This window comes from Octopus sinensis, linkage group LG6, assembly GCF_006345805.1.
Source record: "Octopus sinensis linkage group LG6, ASM634580v1, whole genome shotgun sequence".
Lineage (NCBI taxonomy): Eukaryota > Metazoa > Mollusca > Cephalopoda > Octopoda > Octopodidae > Octopus > Octopus sinensis.
The window spans coordinates 55587317-55605005 of NC_043002.1; the positions used below are offsets into that span (position 1 = coordinate 55587317).

Below are 17689 nucleotides of genomic sequence, written 5' to 3' on the forward strand. Positions count from 1 at the left end.
ACGGCTGTAAAGACCAACTACTCATCAATAAGAGGATCTTAGAAGATTGTCACAAACGACACAAAAACTTATCAATAGCCTGGATAGACTATAAAAAGGCTTTTGATAGCCTACCACATAGCTGGATTAGGAAATGCCTTGAAATGTATAATAGCATAGCACCAACTCTGCGAAACTTCTTGACTGTAAGTATGAGATCATGGAGAACCACACTAACTCTGAACAGTGACAGTGAATCCCTAAATGCTGGTGATGTAAAAATTTCGTGTGGCATTTTCCAGGGTGACTCACTGTCACCACTCCTCTTTTGTTTATCTTAATACCTCTCTCAAAGCTGCTCAATGACGCGCAGTACGGGTTAAAATGTTTGATAAAAATATAAATCATCTCGTTTACAGGATGATTTAAAGCTTTTTGCAAAAAATGATCAACAACTCAAGGGCTTACTAGCGATAGTCAAACAATTCAGTGACGACATCAGAATGCAATTCGGCCTCGATAAATGTGCAAAGGCTACCTTATCAAAGGAAAAAATGACAGAAACATCTAACGTTAACCTTGACCAACAGAATGTCATAAAAACTAGACCCAGCGGAGAGCTACAAGTACCTAGGGGTAATTGAAGGGAACGGAATAAGGCATTCAGAGATGAAGGAAAGGATCAGGAGAGAATGCTATCGAAGAGTGAGAGCAATACTCAAGACAGAGCTGAATGCAAGAAACAGGATCGAAGCAATCAATGCATTAGCTATACCAGTCGTGACTTACAGTTTCAATATTGTTAACTGGTCAATTACTGAAATATGTCAGCTCGACAGAAAAATAAGGAACTGTTGACAATGCATAGAATGCACCACCCTAAGGCAGATACAGAACGACTCTATCTGCCAAGAAAAGAGGGAGGCGTGGTCTTTTGCAACTGGCAATAACAATGAAGATTGCTACAATTGGCCTAGACACCTACCTGAAAAACTCTGAGGACTGGATGTTAAAACTTGTCTCAAAACATGAAAACAAGAAAGCATCATACTCAGTCACAAAACAGGCAAAGGAATATCTAAGTGAATTCCGAATACAACCAATTTCGGAATTAGAGATAGACATACAGAAACAAGCACAGAAAAAGCTAGGGGCATGAAAACCCGTGCCAAAACTGCGGCCTTAGATATTCTGAATAATAAATGGCAAAAAAACCTCTCTACGGCAAATACCCAAGAGAGCGAATAATGCAGATATCGACAAAGCCCTGACCCATCAATGGCTAATGGCCTCTGGCTTAAAATCTGAAACAGAGGGGTTTATCATAGCAGCTCAAGATCAATGCCTACCAACAAGAAACTACCAGGCAACATATTAAAGATCAGAAGCAGTCCAACGTGTCGTGTATGCAAGCAACAAAATGAAACCATTGACCATGTGGTCTCCAAGTGCAGTCTTCTAGCGCCTACAGAGTATCTCAACAGGCACGATAGAGCTGCACAATATATTCACTGGGTAATCTGTAAAAACTGGATTTGCCCCATGAAAAAAACTGGTGGGAACACAAACCACCCCCAGTGCTTGAAAATGACCACATCTCACTCCTCTGGAACTTCACCATTCAAACTGACAGAAGATAGATGCAAATAGGCCAGACATCATATTGAAAGACTTCAAACAAGAACATGATGCCTCCTCATTGATATGACTGTCCCAATCGATATAAACGTATCTGTCAGGACCTACCAAAAACTGAGCAAATATAAAGATCTTGAAATAGAAATCAGCAAATGTGGAAGCTGAAGATTAAAACAATACCTGTTGTCATAGGTGCCCTGGGAATGATAGCAAAAGGGCTGATAGCTACCTAACTCAGATACCAGGAAACCCAAAAATGGCAGAAGTTCAAAAGATAGTGCTCATGGAACTGCTCATATCCTACGCAAAATACTCTCTATGTAACCTCAAGTTTAAAACAACCATAATTTTCGGTTTAAAAAAAAAAAAAAAAAAAAACTTTTTTTTTTTTAGACATTCATTAGTACAACATCCCCACCCCCCAAATATATGGCACACTAGGCATAACAACAACATGAACTTCCAACCCTGTTGTCTCTTGAGGTCTCTGGGTGAGACTTGGAGCCAACTTGTGCAAATATAAAGCAAAAGTCAAACATAGAATAATAATAATAATAATAATAAACTTGTCCCTTGAGCCAACTTGTACAAATGCAAAGCAAAAGTCAAACAAAATAATGATAATAATATATGAAGAAATAATAGTGTAAACTTACAAAGGTGTGTAAAGTAGTGTTCACAGCTATTGAGGCCCTGCGAGCCATGTCCAGTTGAGCTTTTATATTACTTATTGGTATCGCTGTGGGTTTTATAGACGCTCCATGGATGAATGAAATCCAGTCTGAGAGACATAGGACCAATATATATTGCCAGTCTACGGGAAAATGGGAAAAAATACCATTAAGGAACATTTGGAAGGAAAGGGACACATTGAAGGAATTGTTATTATTAAAAAGAAATGACTCAATAAGTCGCTGTTAGTTTTTCACGTGTAGTAAACAATGAGCTGAACATTTTGGAACTCAATAAACGATATTCACAAATATTTAACATAGTTCCAGGAAATATAAACCATAAGTTCTTGTGTAGTGTGTTAAAGAGAAGTGAATAGATATTTGGCTGAGTGGAAGAAGGCCATGTTTTAAATGTTTTGTTGTGTTTTGTTCTACCATAGGAATTGGGTGCGATAATTAGATAATAGAAATAAAAACAATGCACTGCAATGTTGTATTCAGCAGTGATAAAAACAGAAATATTCACTTTAGGGAAACAGGCGATATTTTATATATCACAGGAAAGACGAAGCTATTTAAAACCACTTAGATAGATAGATAGATAGATAGATAGATAGATAGATAGATAGATAGAAAGATGATGGATGGATGGATGGATGGATGGGTGGATGGATGGATGGACAAGGGACGGACGGATGGATGGATGAATGGATCGATCGATCGATAGATAGATAGATGATAGATAGATAGATAGATAGATAGATAAACAGACAGACAGACAGACAGATAGATAGATAGATAGATAGATAGATAGATAGATAGATAGATAGATAGATAGATAGATAGATAGATAGATAGATAGATAGATAAACAGACAGACAGACAGACAGACAGATAGATAGATAGATAGATAGATAGATAGATAGATAGATAGATAGATAGATAGATAGATAGATAGATAGATAGATAGATAGATAGATAGATCGATTGATAGATAGATAGATAGATAGATAAGTTTCTTTATTGGCCACACAGGGCTGCACACAGATGGGACAAGTTACAAGGTAGAGCTTCTCTTTTGGGGGAGAAAAAAAAAGGTGGCGTAGGTTTTCGATCAAAAGGGATCGTAAAAGGGAAAAAAGAACAAAAAAAAAGAAGCAAAAAAGAAAAGAAGAAAGAAAAAGGAAAAGAAAAAAGAAAAAAAGGAAAAAGAAAAGAAAAATGAAAAAAGAAGAAAAAAGAGGAAAAAAGGGGGAGAGGAAAAAGAACGATCAATAGGGATCGTGTATCAGAGTGTCATGATGTATGGTGTAAAGGGGAAAGCAAGTAAGGTTTATCCGTGGGAAGAAAAGCCTACGAAAACGACCACGGTAACCTCGGTCAATATTGTTATATGTTACCACATTTGTTTGCAAGTGGGTAACCCTCTGTTTTCAATTTCTGGGTTCATAGGATTATGCTCAAGGTGGCTTCGTCATTCATACGTGCCATCCTTGCTACATTCACCCATCTTTTTTTAAAACGTTCGCTAGACAAAACTTGCCTCTCTACTCTCACTTTCCTTTTCAAGTGGTACTTGAAGAAGTTGATGAGAGGTTGACCAGAGAGGAAAGTGTTTGTCTCTAATCCTTTCAGACGCGTCCACCAGATACATTCTTTCGCCATAGCCACAAGGATGATGAAAATAGCTCTTCCTTCCCGTTTGAAGGAAGGAGGCGTGACAATATTGACGATAGACTCAGCTGATAAACCGACTCGTCTCACACCTGACAGCAGTTATTCGACATAAGCCCACAGGTCGGAAATTGTTGGACACTGCACGAGTGCGTGCAGAACGGTTTCGTCGCTCTGACCGCATCTCGGGCAAGTCGGCCCCATTTTCTCGAGCCGTGTCTGTAGAGCTTATCTCGAACGGGTAGCGCTTCTCGGTAGCACTGCCAGGCCAGGGATCTCTGGAAGTTGTCCATGGGCCCTGGCCCGAAAGTCGTCCCGAACAGGCGGGTCAGGTATTCCTTGTCGACGTCCAGGTTCGCCCCGAGCTCGTCGTCGTACCTCCCCTCCACTAATAACCTATAGAATGCTTTGGTTGTGATGGAGTCACTCAAGGTTGACCCAGGACGGCAGAGTTGCTTGAGAGCAACGCGACACTCGCGGTGCCATTCGCCGTTCCTCGGCCTCTTTCTGATCTACGATTGCAGTTCGGTCATGGAGACGAGCTGCGGGAAAGCGTGCCTCACAAACGGCGACCACACCTGTTCACCGTCGTCTACGAAGAGCCTGAGATGTCGCAGTCTCAGCGCGTGTCTGCGCATCATCAACCACGGCATGCCCAGTCCGCCTTTTAACGGGTGTTGACAGCAAATGGATCGCCTGACCATACTTTCCACAAGAAGCGAAAGAGAATGCGTTCTAGTTTGATGATGGTAGGGTCGGGACAAGGCACGACGGTCAGGCGGTAGTAGATGACGGACGCGATGTACGTGTTCGCCACCTCCGCTCGACCTTTTAGGGACAGTTTCCTCTCGGCCCATTGCCGGGCGAGAGTGACCACCCTACTCGTTATCTCGTTTCAGTTCTTCTCCATTTGGAGGTCCGAACCGAACCAGACCCCGAGCAACTCGACCGGACCGTCGGTCCAGCGTCCCACAACGGAGGCGCTGGTGTAAGATAGATAGATAGATAGATAGATAGTAGATAGATAGATATAGATAGATAGATAGATAGATAGATAGATAGATAGATAGATAGATAGATAGATAGATAAGTTTCTTTATTGGCCACACAGGGCTGCACACAGATGGGACAAATTACAAGGTAGAGCTTTTCTTTTGGGGGATGAAAAAAAAAACAAAAAACAAAAGAATCAAAAAAGAAGTGGCGTAGGTTTTCGATCAAAAGGGATCGTAAAAGGGAAAAAAGAAAAAAAAGAAAAAAAGGAAAAGAAACAGAAGAAAAGTAAAATGAAAAAAGTAGAAAAAAGAGGAAAAAAGGGGAAGAGGAACAAAAACGATCAATAGGGATCGTGTATCACAGTGTCATGATGTACAGTGTAAAGGGGGTGGTCTAACAGGGCTGAACACAGAGGGGACAAATACAAATGTAGAGCTTTTCTTTTCGAAAATGAAAAAAGAAAAAGATAAAAAAGGAACAAATATAAAATTTCGATCAAAAGGGATCGGGAAAAAACACGATTAAAACGATCGTGTATCACAGAAGAAATTTTTAAAAAGGCAGAAAGAAGATTAGGTTTATCCGTAGAACAAAAAGCCTACGGAAAAGACCACGGTAACCTCAGGCATTGCGGAAATAAATACATGATAGCAAAGTGCTCTCTCTTTTTACGATTTACAGGATCATGCTCAAAGTGGTTTCGTCGCTCGCACGCACCATTTTGCTACATTTACCCACCTTTTTTTTAAAACTTTCTCGAGACAAAACCTGCCTCTTCATTCTCACCTTCCTTTTCAAGTGGTACTTGAAAAAGTTGATGAGCGATTGGCCAGAGAGGTAAGTGCTTGTCTCTAATCCTTTCGCTCGAGTCCACCACACACATTCTTTCACCATGGCACCAGTACGATGAAGACTGCCTTGCCTTCCCGGTTGAGGGAAGGTAGCGGAGCAATTTTCACGATAGACTCGGCCGACAGGCGTACTCGTCCCACACCTGACAGCAGCCGTTCGGTAAAAGCCCATAGGTCAAAAATGGACACTGCACGAGTGCGTACAGAACGGTTTCATCGCATCTCGGGCAAGTCGGTCCGGTGTGTCTCTAACCGTGCCTATAGAGCTTATCCCGTAATGCTTCTCGATAGCACTGCCAGGCCAGGGATCTTTGGTGATTGTCCATAAGTCCTGGCCCGAAAGATGTCCTGACCAGGCGGGTCAGGTGTTCCTCGCCGACGCCCAGATTCTGCACGAGAACCTCGTCACACCTTCTCTCCTCTAATACTCTATAGAACGCCTTTGTTTAATGAAGTCACACAAGTTTGGTCCCGGACGGCAGAGTTGCTTGAGAGCAACGCGACATTCGCGGTGCCATTCGCCTAGCCTCGGTCTTTGTTTGATCCACAGCTGTAGTTCGTCCAAGTAGACGAACTGCGGAAAGCGCGCCGCACAGAAGGCGACCACACCTGTTCACCGTCGTCTATGAAGCGCCGGAGATGTCGCAGTCTCAGTGCATGTCTGTGCATCATCAACCACGGCATGCCTAGCCCTCCATTTAGTGAGTGTTGACAGCAAATGGATCGCTTAACCATGGAAACGCTTCCCTTCCACAGGAAGCGGAAGAGTATGCGTTCCAGTTTGGTGATGGTAGGGTCGGGACAAGGCACGACGGGCAGACGGTACTCGATGACGGATAGATAGATAGATAGATAGATAGATAGATAGATAGATAGATAGATAGATAGATAGATAGATAGATAGATAGATAGATAGATAGATAGATAGATGGATAGATAAATACTACATACACGCATACATACATATTAATATATATGTGTGTGAGTGTGCGTGTGTGTGTGTACATTTATGTATATATGTACATACGTGCACCAGTATATTTGTATGTACGTATATATGTATATATGTATATATGTACGTATGTATATAATGCCGACTTCATACTTACAGTTATTCATTTTGTGTGATTTTCGTTATGAACAAGGTTTTAAGAGAAAGTCGGGTTATAGCTCCTCTGTTGGCTATGAAACTGTGTTCATTTAATGATTGACTATTGGTTTATATACCTTTCTTAGTAGATATAAGTTTCGATAGCCTCCATGAAAAAGTAGGAAGTCATCTGCTTCTCCTATCCATTGTGTAAATTTAGTTTACGAAAATTGTTAGCTTCCATCTTTGGCGGAAGTTGAAGCCTGTTCTAACATTTTACTTTCAGTGTGACAGAGATTTAGGTTTACGGGAAGAGGAAGGCTTTTATGAATGAACTATTTTTATCCCAGTATATAGGTCACAGTCCAATTGCTAGTAGGTTACTTTCGCTTAACAGGGAATAACCGAGCGGGGAATAGTGCGTTACGGTTTCATGTTACAAATCGCTGTCACTATCGCTGTCCCCCAACGGATAACTGTGAAGAGTACGTTGATCTGTAGTTTGACTACATATATTAAATACTAGCAGTAATACACATCGTTTGTCGGGTAATTAGATAAACTAGCAGAGATACCCGCGTTCACCGGGATTAAAATGGCATAGTTTTTTTTATTGTTTTAGTTGTATCGGTCGTGTGATTGCGGCCGTGCCGGAGCACCGCCTTTAGTCGAGTGAATCGACCCCACAATTTATTCTTTGTAAGCCTAGTACTTATGCTATCGCAGTGCTTCGCCAAACGGCTAACATGTGTGTGTGTGTGTGTATATATGTGTAAACAGAGTTGGCGGTTATAGTAAGCGACTAAGGGATAAAATATCCGTATATACTATCTGTATCCGTTACCTGTAATATTTCCGGATAATTGGTGTGCAGGCACACCATACACATACATTGCAGATAACAAGAGGATAAACAAGAGTATATCAGGAACCAATGCAAATACACACACACACATATATACATATATACAATAAAAATGGTAAATAATTTTTCAGTGGTTTTTCATATAACCAACAATTATTTACCGGTAAATTTCGGTATGTAAATATGACAAATTCATCGTCAGGAACTTCTGGAAAGTTCAGTATATAGTGAAAATAATTAAAGGGTGGGCAGCAGGCTGCCTCGCTGCATACCGAAGGAATTAGAAATGGCAGTCAAAGACTGTTTTTTCCATTTTCTATAAGTGGATTTTCCAAATACGACGAACCCTGCGATTCACATACGCAAAAACGGAGTAGCAAATAAACGAAACCAATCTCTTACCGTTAATGATGAACATGTTTCTGGATCAATGGAAAAAACAGTCTTTGACTGCCATTTCTAATTCCTTCGGTATGCGGCGAGGCAGCCTGCTGCCCGCCCTTTAATTATTTTCACTATATACTGAACTTTCCAGAAGTTCCTGACGATGAATTTGTCATATTTACATACCGAAATTTACCGGTAAATAATTGTTGGTTATATGAAAAACCACTGAAAATTATTTACCATTTTTATTGTATTACCATGTGGACTTCTTATTCCATTGCGATCGGCAGGCGGCGCGCACGGCAGAATTTTGGAGGGAAAATTTACGTTCTCAGTCATTACTTAGTTTTAACATATGCAACACCTACTATCTGATGTCGCTTGGTCATGAGGCTTGTGCTTTTGGTAAATCTATCGAATATGGGTATAAAGAAATCAAGCTATTTTCGAGCTTGTGATCCAGAAACATGTTCATTTAACGGTAAGAGATTGGTTTCATGCTACTCCATTGATCCGCACTTCGTATTTGGAACCTTATCAAACACGACTGCCACTATTCCTTCGGTATGCGGCGAGGCAGCCTTCTGCCCGCAATTATCACTATATATTATATATATATATATATATATATACATATAATATATAGATATATATATAATATATATATATATATATATTATATATATATCTTATATTATATATATATATATATATATATAGTATATATATATATGTATATATATATATATGTATATGTATGTCTATATATATATATGTATATATATATATATATATATATATATATATATATATATAGTATATATATATATATATATATATATATATATTATATAATAGCCCGTGGACATGTGGCGTAGTGGTTAAGATTCCGAGTTCGATTCCAGGCATAACCTGAATAATAATAATAATAATAATAATAATAATAATAATAATAATAATAATAATAACAACAACATCGAAAAATACCTTTGGAATGAGAACCCAGGTTCGAAGTTTTCCAAAGACACCTGATGAAGGGTGTACCAGCCTAAACGTTGTGTTAACAACAAACAAGATGAGGACAAATATCCGTCAAATGTAAATCATGTATATAATTCCTCATCTCTTAAATATAGAACTATATGTGTATGCGTGTGTATGTGTGTGTGTTGTGTGTGTGTGTACGTGTGTCTATATGTTTGTGCGTTTGTCCCCCCAACATCGCTTGACAACTGATGCTAGTGTGTTTACGTCCCCGTAACATAGCGTTTCGGCAAAAGAAGCCGATAGAATGAGTACCGGACTTACAAAGAAGTTTTAGCGTCGATTTGCCCGACTAGAAGCGGTGCTCCACCATTGCCGCCATCAGATGGCTGAAAAAAGTAAAAGAATAAGAGAAAAATATGTATATATATACATAAATATTGTATATAGCATATATAATTATATATTTATAATATATATATTATATATATATATATATATAATGTATATATGGGTAATATATATATACATATAAATACATATATATTATCATATTTATATATATATATATATATATATTATATATATAATATAATATATATGTATATATATATATATATGTATGTATATATACGGGTAAATATATATATACATATAAATACATATATTATACATATTTATATATATATATATATATATATGTATATATACGGGTAAATATATATATACATATATATCATACATATTTATATAGATATATTTTCCCCTGTAAGTTAGGAATAATATTCCATATATATATATATATATATAATATATATATATATATATATATATTATATATATATATATATATTATATATTATATATATATATACATATATATATATATCTATATATATTTGAAGGAATATTATTCCTAACTTACAGGGAAAAATTCAATTGAAATACTAAATCAAATTTCACAAATTATAATATATATATAAATTAGAAAAAACTCCTTTTATCAATTGAAAAGGAAAAAATAAATTACACCATCTAGAAAATTACATATAATAGAAATATTAAATATAAGCTAAACAATAATATACCAATGATTAAGTAATGTGAAAAATAATAAATAAAACATATATATTTGGTAGAATAACGACACGTGTTTCGTGACTATATTTAAGAAATGATTATAGTTAAAATATTAGTAGTAGTAGTAAAATCACTTCAAAATAAAAATAGCCACTCATCCGGTTAAAAATAACTACAATAATAAAATAATTAATTAATAAATATACGTAAATAATCTTTTAAAATATAAATATATTCTTTAATATATATATATATATATTAAATACAACACTAAATACAAACACTAAATACAACACTTAAATACAACATATATATATAGTCTTACTATCAATAGTTTCATCTTGTATATAATTTTTACATAGTGAAATTATTTATAGTGAAACTCTTGATAGTGAAAGTATTAAAACTGAAATTATTGTCTCACATTAGAATAGAGATGTTATTCTTTCACTTTTGACACGCAATACCGAAACGCTCTAAGAAATTGCTCCGGGCTCACATCAAGCAAAACATTAAAAAATTTTGTTTTGACCCATGACACTCCATGGACCTTTAGTAATGTGTGTGCAAAATTTGAATGAAATTGCTGTGGCAGTTCTCGAGTTTTAGTGATACACACTTACAGACACATAGACAGAAAACAGACAGACACACATTCTCAGTTTTATATATGTGTATGTGTGTGTATGTGTGGGTGTGGGTGCGTGTCTGTATATATGTAAAGTGAGATAATAGTTTCACTATGTACATATTTTATACATAGTGAAAGTATTAATAGTGAAACTGTTAATAGTGAAAGTATTATTTTACATTACAATACTGATGTTATTGTTTCACTTTAGTGATACACTCGTGCAGACACACAGACAAACTGACACACACATTCTCGGTTTATATATATATATATATATATATATATATATATATATATATATATATATATATATATATATAGATAGATAGATAGATAGATAGATAGATAGATAGATAGATAGATAGATGATAGATAGATAGATAGATAGATAGATAGATAGATAATAGATAGATAGATAGATAGATAGATAGATAGATAGATAGATAGATAGATAGATAGATAGATAATAGATAGATACAATAATGGCGATTATATAATACACGAAGGTTTGGTTTTTTTACCATATTTTAACTGCAATTCAAGAGAATATATGTTGTATGTCATAATAAGTATAGTGTGTTATAAATAAATTTTATCAATGGCCAGCGGGTATGAGTAAGTATCTCATTTATTTCTTTGCCACATTTACCACTGACGAAAGGAGGGTTCTTACGAACTAACCCTGAAATCGGTCCGATATGGTAATAATGGAATTTTGGGGAAATTTCCGTCGGCCTTTTATTCGAGTAGCGTGCGTATTGTGAAAAATTATTGGTTATGGACAATAGGTTCAATTTTGGCATATTTGGCATTAGAAATTTTTTCGTTTGCCCTTATTTATAAGTTGTTTATATATATATATATAATATATATATATATATATATATATATATATATATAATATATATATATATATACATACATATATATATATATTATATATATTTATATATATACATATATTCGTTTATTTTTATTTACTTATATTTATATATCAATATATGTGTGTGTGTGTGGTGTGTGTGTGTATGTATAAGGAAAATAAGACAAGGCTGAGAGTTATCGATTTCCTTTATCCATTGTCTAAATTTAGTTTACGAAAATTGTTAGCTTTCATTTGTGGCGGAGGTTGAATCTTGCTTTTATATGTAGAGAGTCATGGTAATGTTTACATATGATCAAATGTATGGAAGAGTGGTGTTATATAAAGTCGTGGACTCGAATTTGATGTTTCTTCTTTAATCACTGTTTTTTGTCGCCGTCTCAATTTTATTTGAGCACTTCCTTTTTGCAGTCCTATAAACCCTTCTTTCTCCATAAAAAGAGGCAAAAATTATTTCTTGTTGTATATATATATATGTGTGTGTGAGTGTGTGTGTATGTGTGCGCGCGTGTGTGTGTAGAAGATTGAAAATGAACACACGAGTTGATATGTATAATGAAAATAAGACAAGGTAGAAAATGCTAAAATAATTTTATCCTGAAGAACATTTTAGTACCGGTTTCAGTCTATACGACTTTTTCACCTTAGAGTAAAGCATGAAAAACAATTAAATTGTGGAAAAATTAAATGAAATGTTTTTTAAAAATATTCCCATAGTTTTCAAGAGTAAAAAAGAGAGACAGACAGACGGACAGACTGAAAAAAGGAAAATATCCCTTGCATTTGAAAACTATGGAAATATTTTTTAAAAACATTTGATTTAATTTTTCCTCAATTTAATTGTTTTTAATGTTTTACTCTAAGGTGAAAAAGTCACAAAGACTGAAACCGGTACTAAAATGTTCTTCATAATAAAATTATTTTAGCATTTTCTACCTTGTCTTATTTCCCTTATACATATTAACTTGTGTTCCTTTCAACCTTATATATATAAGAAATTAAAAGAGAAAATACATACACTTTACATAGTTTTAATATAATTTTTAACATATCAACCGGTTTCGCTTTGGATGCAGAACACTATAAAAACTTCATATTATCCTTATTAGAAAACGAGGCCTTCAACGAAAAAGTTATAAACTATAAACAACAAAAAACAATGAAAAACCTTGCATCCTTTATTCTTCTACATGGAAAAGGCCTGACAGAAAAAGAAACACAACATCACGAACTTCAAATGTAAACCGTCTTTTTTATGGCCTTCCTAAAATACACAAGAGCTAGATAGTCAATGAAGCCTGCAAACAATCACCAGGTAAATACATAAATATCCAAACGCCAGAAGACTTAACTTTAAGACCCATTGTAGCTAGGCCAGCCTGTGAAACCCACCGCCTAAGCACTTTTCTAGACATCCTACTGAAACCATTACTGAAATACATCAAAAGTTTCATTAGAGACGAGTTAGACAAGCTAGAACACCTAACAAAAACAATTAAATAAGAGGCTATATTGGTTACCCTCGATATTATCAATCTTTACACCAACATCCCACATGACTATGGAATATAAGCAATTAAATTCTGGTTGGAAACGTACCCCGAAATACTCCCGGAATGCATAAATCAGATCTTTATTATTGAATCTTTAAAATTTATACTTCAGAACAATTAGATCCTATTTGATGTCACATACTGTCGTCAGCAGTGCGAAATTGCGATGGGAACGAAAGTAGCCCCTATTCTTGCGAACCTAATAATGGGTTATTTTGAATTCACCTTATATGAAGTATCACATATATGTATGTATGTATGTATGTATGTATGTATGTATGTATGTATGTATGTATGTACGTATGTATGTATACGACAAGAAATAATTTTTGCCACATTTTATGGAGAATTTATAAAACACCACGCTTTCATACGTTTGATCATATATAAACATTACCATGACTCTCTACATATAAAAGCAAGATTAAACTTCCGCCACAAATGAAAGCTAACAATTTTCATAAACTAAATTTAGACAATAGAAAAAGGAAGTCGATAACTCTCAGCCACTTCATGGAGGTCATCACATATGAAAGGATTTTCCAAAACTATGAGTGATTAAACGACTATATAAGCTGATATTTCATCGTCACATGAACACAATTTCGAAACAAGCAAAGGAGCTACAACCTAACTTTCGCTTAAATTTTTTTGTAACGAAGATAGTACAAAATGAATAACTGTAAGTATGAAGTCGGTACTATATTGATACATACATATTTATATTTAAAAACATATATACATACATACGTACATATGTGTGTGTGTGTGTGTGTGTGTGTGTTGTGTGTGTGTGTGTGTATGTGTTGTGTTTTATCTCTTACTTGTTTTTGTCACTAGGCTGAGGCCATTCTGTGGCACCACATTGAGAATTTTTAGTTGAATGTACCAACTCGAGGACTTATCTGTGAATGCCTGGTGCTTATTCTCTAGGTCACTGAAGTGGGATGGACAATGACACACATGCACACACATATATGCGTATATATGTCTAGCTATTTATCTATCTGTGCATCTATTTATCTATCTATATAAGCGGTTTTAAATAGCCTCGTCTTTCCTGTGATATATAAGATATCGCATGTTTCCCTAAATTGAATATTCCTATTTTTATCTCAACTGAATACAACCATTGCAGTGCAGTACATTGTGTTTATTTCTATTATTTAATTATCGCACTCAATTACTATTGCAGAACAAAACAACAAAACACTTAAAACGTGGCCTTCTTCCACTCAGCCAAATATCTATTCACTTCTCTTTAACACACTACACAATAACTTATGGTTTATATTTAGTGGAACTATGTTAAATATTTGTGAATATCGTGTATTGAGTTCCAAAATGTTCAGCTCATTGTTTACGACACGTGAAAAACTAACAGCGACTTATTGAGTCATTTCTTTTTAATAATAACAATTCCTTCAATGTCTCCGTTTCCTTCTAAATGTTCCTTAATGGTACTTTTTTCTATTTTCCCGTAGACTGGCAATATATATTGGTCCTGTGTATCTCAGTCTGGACTTCATTCATCCAGGGAGCATCGATAAAACCTACAGCGATACCAATAAGTAACATAAAAGCTCAACTGGATACTGCTCGCAAGGCCTCAGTAGCTGTGAACACTACTTTGCACTATTTTGTAAGTTTACATTTATTTGTTCATATATTATTGTTATTATTATTGTTATTCTTGATATTGTTATCATCATCATCATCATCATCATCATTATTACTACTTCTTATACCACTCCAATAATATATTACTTAACATACTACCCACATAATAATTAATAAAGTTCTCATAAAGATCAATATTTGAAACGACTAGTTCAGTGTAAACGGACTTCTACTCCGTTGTTTTCTTATCCTATCTGTCCAAATCTCAGACGCCTAATATGTCACGTGTTTTTCTACAGTGCCACAACACTCAATTAGCATCTGCGGTAAGCTGTCCTCACTTTATTCATATGCTGCTCAACCAGACGGGACTTACATTCCCTCAGCTCTCCATTCAAGACAATATCACCATCGCGCAGACAGATTTAGTCAAGGTATGGACATATTATCAAACATTTTTTTTAAAATGTTTATACACTTTCTATCTAAACTCGATTCTATATTTTATAAGAAATCTCAATCAGTGTCGAATAAAATTCATGCTTCTCACAATTCTTTGTTACAGATTGCTCTATCCAATATGTCTGCAACCCTCAGGAAATATGTTACTGTGTTGGAGAATCAGACGGAAAAAGAATATGACCAGCTGTGTGCCCCTGCCAAACGTATACAGACAAAATGTTATTATCCCGCTGCCTGTTCTAAACTCACTCCCATATCTGATGCCATATTTTATTGTTACTTAAAACAAACACTTTCTTACTTGGTTGATACGATACTTTTTCTGGATTCACCGGTAAGTATTATTATCGTAATATATTTTTCTAGATGAATATTCACGCGATTTCTCTTTTATTTCCTCACGTAAAATGAATGTAGATAAATGCCCTATTCAATATGATGGCACTAAACAATTCTCATGTTTATCGAAATATTTTAGATATTACTCGTAGAAAAGAAACTGTTATCAAAGATCAATGGGTCTATTCTTTAGATTCCTTTGGAGAAATATAAAATCATTTCAAAGCAATCTTGCGTTTTATAGTTACCATGAGATTACAACTTCTCTTTAGGGTTTTTCTCCTATGATTTCTGTCGTAAAATATTTCGTGCAGACGATAATCAGGTTACGCCATCCGCTATTTCCTTATTTATATGGTGCTATGAAGTTGACAACAATGCGTAGAATTGTAATCAATGTAGAATGTCTAATTATTTCAAGTAATTACTACAATTAGAATCATTTTTAACCGTTCTAATTTGACAATATAATTTACTCTATCTAAATGTTATATCTAATATATATATATATGTGTTTATATAATTATTATTAGTAATAAGTTTCATATATAACGTGTGTGTACATTATTAATATTAGGAAATGTGATACACAGTGCGTGTCTGTAAATGTCTTTATAGTATTGAATCTAGGGTGAAATAGTTTCATTTGCCATGTTTGTATCTCTTCCGTGTAGGATTTCATATGTATGTATGTATGTATGTATGTATGTATGTATGTATGTATGTATGTATGTATGTATGCATGTATGTATGTATACGTACACACACACACACACACACATACACACATATATAGATACATTTAGCTTTATACTGTGTGGACTGAAAGCCTCGTTGGCAAAATTCGTTACGTGTGCGTGTGTGTGTGTGTGTGTGTGTGTGTGTGTGTGTGGTGTGTGTGTGTGTGTGTGTGTGTGTGTGTGTGTGTCTGTGTGTGTCTGTGTCTGTGTGACTGTGTGTCTGTGACTGTGTATCTGTGTGTGCCTGTATGTATGTTAATATCAAATAATATTTATTCCTGATTTACAATAATCTTTTCATATATTTCAGATATTTTCAAACATCAAACAAAATGTCGAAGTGGATGACAGTCTTTTGCTACCGGACGATGTGCCAATAACCAAGCAGCGATGGTTTACCATAATTACACTCCATGCACTTCATGAAAATATAAACCACATTCAAAATACTCTAGAATCCTTTATGTAATTAATTCATGTTATAATATTTTAATATTTGTAGAACCAATCTCAGTTAGAGAAAAATCGGATACAAGTGTATCGTTTCAATTTTGTAGAAGTGTTTTAGCTTCACCACTTAATAATCATATCGACGATTATATTAATCGTTAAATACCAATATTTCCATTAATTTTGATCTTATATTTTCTTATCACATTTATAATCGTAAACAATATATATATTTCTCCTTTATGAAATAAATATTTAATATCGTGTTACATCGATGTTATTGGTATTACACCATTTGGACTGACATATCATTCTATATATATATATATTTATATATACATACCTATATCTAAGTTATTTTGTTCATTTTAGAAATAATTTATTTTTCTATTCCATTTGATAATTTTTTGATCCTTAATACATATTATATATATATATGTGTGTGTTTATATATATATATATATATATATATATATATATATATATATATATATAATATATATAAATATGTATGTATACACACACACACACACACATATATATATATATATATATATATATATATATATATAATATATATATATATATATATATATATATATATAATATTACGATGTACTACACCTGTAGTACTTTCATGTATATATATATATACGGCGACATCATTTTTATTATTCATTATATAAATGAGAAATATTTGTATTTTTGTATGGAAACAATAAATTGCTAATATCAGACTGCCAATATTTTATTGTTTGTGTTATATTTTATTTTGCTATATTAGTGGATT

General features: G+C 34.5%; 1 protein-coding gene across 2 annotated transcripts in view; it reads right to left on the reverse strand.

The window, feature by feature from the left end:
* The window catches only part of LOC118763923, a 226171-nt gene extending 219176 nt beyond the window's left edge, over positions 1 to 6995 (reverse strand). For both annotated transcript variants that reach the window (XM_036503911.1, XM_036503910.1), the window contains exons 1-2: positions 6922 to 6995; positions 2274 to 2431 (exon numbers count right to left, since the gene is read on the reverse strand). In XM_036503911.1, the coding sequence (XP_036359804.1) occupies positions 2274 to 2431; positions 6922 to 6931 (168 nt within the window). In that variant the 5' untranslated portion in view covers positions 6932 to 6995. The remainder of the gene's footprint in view (positions 1 to 2273; positions 2432 to 6921) is intronic.
* Between the last annotated feature and the right edge of the window lie 10694 nt (positions 6996 to 17689).